The sequence below is a fragment of the Nicotiana tomentosiformis genome, chromosome 1 (assembly GCF_000390325.3).
Source record: "Nicotiana tomentosiformis chromosome 1, ASM39032v3, whole genome shotgun sequence".
NCBI lineage: Eukaryota > Viridiplantae > Streptophyta > Magnoliopsida > Solanales > Solanaceae > Nicotiana > Nicotiana tomentosiformis.
This window is the reverse complement of record NC_090812.1, coordinates 26,991,942-26,996,923: the sequence shown is the minus strand read 5'-3', so window position 1 is coordinate 26,996,923 and position 4,982 is coordinate 26,991,942. Positions and strand designations below refer to the sequence as shown.

Below are 4,982 nucleotides of genomic sequence, written 5' to 3'. Positions count from 1 at the left end.
CTCTTTGAGCCCCGACTAATCCCGGAGGTGCACAAGCCCTCAGCAAGGAGTTTCCCGCAAGTGCACCACGGTTAATTCAGGTTTTACCAAGTCCGATGGCCCTCAGAAATTATTTGCACCCAGTGGGTTTCGAACTTGAGACCTTGAAAGGGAGCAAACCCCAAGGCTCAAGTCAATTGCCACCAGGCCAACCCCTGAGGGTTAACTAATTACCGGGAGAGAACCTTAATCTCAATTAAAATAAAATATTGAAGGCAAAGTCGCTGGGCATATGTCAGCCAAAGTGCAAAATATTACATGAATTTAACCTAAAGTTACTGCAGAGTACCATTCTTTAAAAGAAAAGGGCAAATGTACTGATAACAATAGGATACGCAGATCTATCTCGCGAAAGAAAGATCAGTAAGTACATAAGTGCTCTAGACATTGTTGAAGTCTATATTGACAAAAACATAGCTGCAAAAATCATGGATCTCGCGTTCAACCCTACAATAACAAGAATGTTAGAACTTTAGAACTAATAAAAGTGACAAATAAAACCAAATGTGATAATGAGTGCTTCCATACCTTGTTTGCAATGTTGTTTGAGAGCCAGTCAAGCCCCTCATACAACCCTTCTCCAGAGGTAGCGCAAGTGCTCTGAATGTACCTGTGTAACGCAAGGTCATAGATTCAGCATTTGGTAGCACATGAGAACCATGGTAATCTCCAGCCATGTTCATTATACACATAAACTTAAAACATCTTGCAATTAAAGAAGCACCACATAGCACATACCAATGACGTTGACGGAGAGAATGAAGACCAAGCTTGTCAGTAATTTCAGCAGCATTCATAGCATTAGGAAGATCTTGCTTGTTAGCAAACACAAGCAGCACAGCATCCCTCAGTTCGTCCTATGCATACATTGGCAAAAGTCATTCAGAATAGGACACAAGTGAAAGGAACCAACACCAAGAATGTTAACTAAAACAGGAAGTAGGTAAATACAGATCATTTCAGACTTTCAAGTGCTCCATAGACACATTTCTGGATGTATCTTCTGTATACACCAGACACGGGCCTCAACACTCGATATAGTCTTAAACTGAAAAAGAGAGAGACATGCTTTCCATACCTCATTCAACATCCGGTGCAGCTCATCTCTAGCTTCAACAACACGATCACGATCATTACTATCGACCACAAAGATAAGTCCTTGTGTGTTTTGGAAGTAATGCCTCCACAATGGTCGGATCTGGAAATACAAGAAATTTGAAAGGGAACAATAGGCAACACGAAGTATGTCAAATTCCGCAAAAAGTCATGTCACAGTATCAAAAGATCTCCATCACATGTCTTAAGAGTAGATAAAATAAAATGACTCTTGACCATACATCAAATAGAAGTCCTTGTAGCTGCAGATTCTAGGTAAGCCAGTACTTGGTAGCAGCAGAAAAGGCAAGCATTTGATAATAGAGAAAAAAAAAGATGATTACTTGGTTTTATGTTCAATTTTTTTGGTGAGTGGAATATCGAGCAAGTATAGCGAAAAAAACAAGCCTGGTGAACCTGAAACACTAGTATGGGAAAGGAAACATAATTCCAATACCAGAAATGCTCCTTTATCTTGCAACTTAAAATAAGGTCAGTATGAAAGTCAGCCAAAATCAAAGTAGAACTTGCAATGTATCTTCACTTGTTTAACAAACTAATGTTAAATATTGCAGATAGCATAGCACTTTGGTATCATATGGCATTAAGTACCTTGTCCTGACCACCAACATCCCAGACAGTGAAGCTTATGTTCTTGTATTCAACAGTCTCCACATTGAAACCTGATAACGAAGGAGTAATTGCAGAAAGTGTTAAGAGCAATATCTAGAATCAACTCAACTATGGCAAACATGTGCAAGACAATCATACTACTACAGACAGAGGACATAATTGCAATGCTAGAAAGTTATTGACAATATCTTTTTTTGATCGGGAGTTATTTACAAGATTTATTGGATTCAGAATATCAAGAATAGCTGAAAAAGAACATACGCCTTTGAGGCAATTAAAAGAAAGCTAATCACTCAGGTAAAACATTGAGGCTCTATCCCCTCCCCCTCTGAGTGTGCGGGCATGTGTACACACGAACCACCTACCCTTCCTCAAAACATATAAAAGCAGATAGTTTTAAAGTTCTTCAACAACTATAGAATCCCTTCAGAATGAATCACTTAGTCAAGTTATAGAGAGACTTTGGGTTACTGAATGGGAAGAGTTTTTGGCCAAAAATATTCTTGAACTATATCCACAACCTAACAACATCCTTAAACTATCCCTGTGAACAAAAGACATCATTAAAGTTTCTCAAAGTGAGCAGGTATCATGTCTCGTTACTGTTAAAAGACTAACAGAACCCGCTGTCACATGCACATGACATCCCAACAACACCATTCAGAAAACATTCCGTACCTGATCCCTGCTGCAGCGCTTTTTGTCCACTGATTTATCAAAAAATGTCTCAAGGGGTTGCTTAGCTCTAACTACTTGCTGAAGATGGAAGTTTGACATGATCTCAAATATCAGCAATCGACGAATGCTGCTGTACTTTCAGTTGGCGTGTGATATGTTGCTTGTGTGAAGCTATGTTCTTCTTCTGACTTGTTGTAAAGGGTTAGTCCCAAAAGTTTAAAACAACTGATTTTTTATTTACTTCTGGATTCTGATGAGTTATGTCAAGCTGCGGTCAAAAGGAGTTTTTGCTAGTATTATGTGCCATCATTATTGCTTAATTATTATCTATATATGTTTTTAGAGATACAGTTGCTAGTTTCTTCTTAAATTAACAAATTTACTCACAGATGATAGTTGTGATTGTTGACTTGTCTAATTTGAAGTTGTCCTGTAGACACAAGCGTATTCAACAAGCTCTGCTACCGTGTTGTATCCTATTATGTTTGGAAGCATTTACCCTTCAGTGAAGGTTATATTGCAATGATACTCTGAGGTAAGATGATTGGGCAATGAATGTTTTAGGGATGCTAGTTGGGACTTGGGATGTCACACGTCAATTCCGTGATTATTCCACTATTTTTTTTACAGTGTGTAATGGAAGGATGAAACCTACTCACCCTGTGAAATTTTAAGAATGCGTTCACATGGATATTTTAAGGATATATATTAAAATTGTGGGTATAGTTTAGGAATATTTTTGGCAAAAAACTAGAATAGCAGCAGCAATTACTCAAAACAAAAACAGAATGACGATGTTAATATAATAGATATCAAAGCACAAGATCAGTCCGACAAGCAATACAGCAATTACAGATCATTCATATAGCACACACAACATAACTTACCAATGGTAGGAATAGTGGTAACAATCTCTCCCAGCTTGAGCTTGTACAATATGGTGGTTTTACCAGCTGCATCAAGACCGACCATCAGAATACGCATCTCCTTCTTGGCAAACAGCCGACTGAAAAGCTTCCCGAAGGATAAACCCATCTTTTCTCAATGACTGTTGGACCAAAAATAAAACTCAGATCACCGCACAATTTACATTCACCATCAAGCTTACACCAATGAATTTTATTGTATCAACAGGTTTCATAAATGCACAAGCATTGGAAAATGAGAACCAGAGCTGAGATTTCAAGCCAACAGAAATCCCAATTATAATATGGTGATCAAGCAAGCAACTTTTGGTTCCTCTTTTTTTTTTTTATCATCTTAAATTTCAATGTTCCTTCATTTATCTAGAGATCCATATCAATAAGTTTAATAATCAATTGAATCAAGGACACGTGCATGTAAATCTGATCCTTGAACATTGACATAACTAACCAAAATCCAGATCCATTTATAAAAAAGAACAAAAATCCAAATCCAAAAAACTGACACCAATCCAGAAAGTATAACCAGATCAAATCAATAGAAATACGAAGAATACACATGAATATCAAATAAAGACGAAAACTTTATTAAAAACCCAGATCCAAAAAGCATAAATCCAGATCTTCAATTCCATAAACTTCTCAATCAACAAAAAAGATACATAAATAAACAAACTTATCATATCAATTGTTAGAAAACGAACGATGTGTGCGTGTGTGAGAGATGAAAATCAATGAATTGGAGAAGAGATCTTACAGTGATGAACAGCGAATCAGGAGAGAGCGAGAGAGGGGGGCAGATCTAGAAAAGACTCTGCCCTTTAGATATGAAATGACAATAAAATACGAAAGCTTAGGATGTTCTGTTCTTCTTTTAGCGGATGCCTCAAGGATTGTCGGAAATATCAGCTATTTTAATGAGAGGCCCTCTTAAATTTGACAATTTGAATTTTCAAATTAACTAAGACCATGTTTGGAAAGCCACCTTATAATTGGATTTGGATGTAATAGGGTGTAATTATACAATTATGATATATTTATCTCACCAAATAATTACCTGGTCAGCATGTAATTGGGTGTAATTGAAAGGGTGTAATTGAAAGGGTGTAATTATACTCTGCAATTCTCAAGGGTGAGCTGAGAATTACCAGGTTATTTTTCTAAATTTCTTTTCTTTTCTTTTTAATTTACTTTTTATTTCTATTTTTTAAGTTTTTAAATTCTTTTTTTTTCAAATATTAGTTTTTACAATAATTATTTTTTATTTCCTTATTTCTCATTTTTCAACCTTTAATTCATGTGTTTTTATATAATTTCTCATACTTCGTTTCTTTCTTAATTTTTTTATTATATTTAGCTATGTTATTATTCTAATTTTTCTAAAAAAAATTATACCCCTAATCTTAGAAAGAATAAGTTATCCATAAACTTTGAAATAATGAATCATTAATAAACTTAGCATATAATGAGTGATGTGATTAAAGTAGAATGTCATTGTTGAATGGGTTATAAACTTATGTTTTTTTTTTCTTTTGAATTATATTTACTTAAATTATGTTGAAATTTATTTTAGGTTATGTTGTAATTTTACATAGTGTATTATGTTAATTTTTT

General features: G+C 35.2%; 1 protein-coding gene across 1 annotated transcript; it reads right to left on the bottom strand.

Annotated features, from left to right (window-relative positions):
* Positions 1-209: 209 nt before the first annotated feature.
* LOC104117195 (ADP-ribosylation factor 1-like) lies at positions 210-4,327 on the bottom strand. Its single transcript, XM_009628205.4, has 7 exons — positions 4,126-4,327; positions 3,333-3,493; positions 1,747-1,817; positions 1,118-1,237; positions 778-896; positions 568-649; positions 210-486 (listed from the first exon to the last, which is right to left on the bottom strand). Exons 2-7 carry the CDS (start codon positions 3,478-3,480, stop codon positions 481-483), a joined length of 546 nt encoding a protein of 181 aa, XP_009626500.1. The 5' UTR covers positions 3,481-3,493; positions 4,126-4,327; the 3' UTR covers positions 210-480.
* Between the last annotated feature and the right edge of the window lie 655 nt (positions 4,328-4,982).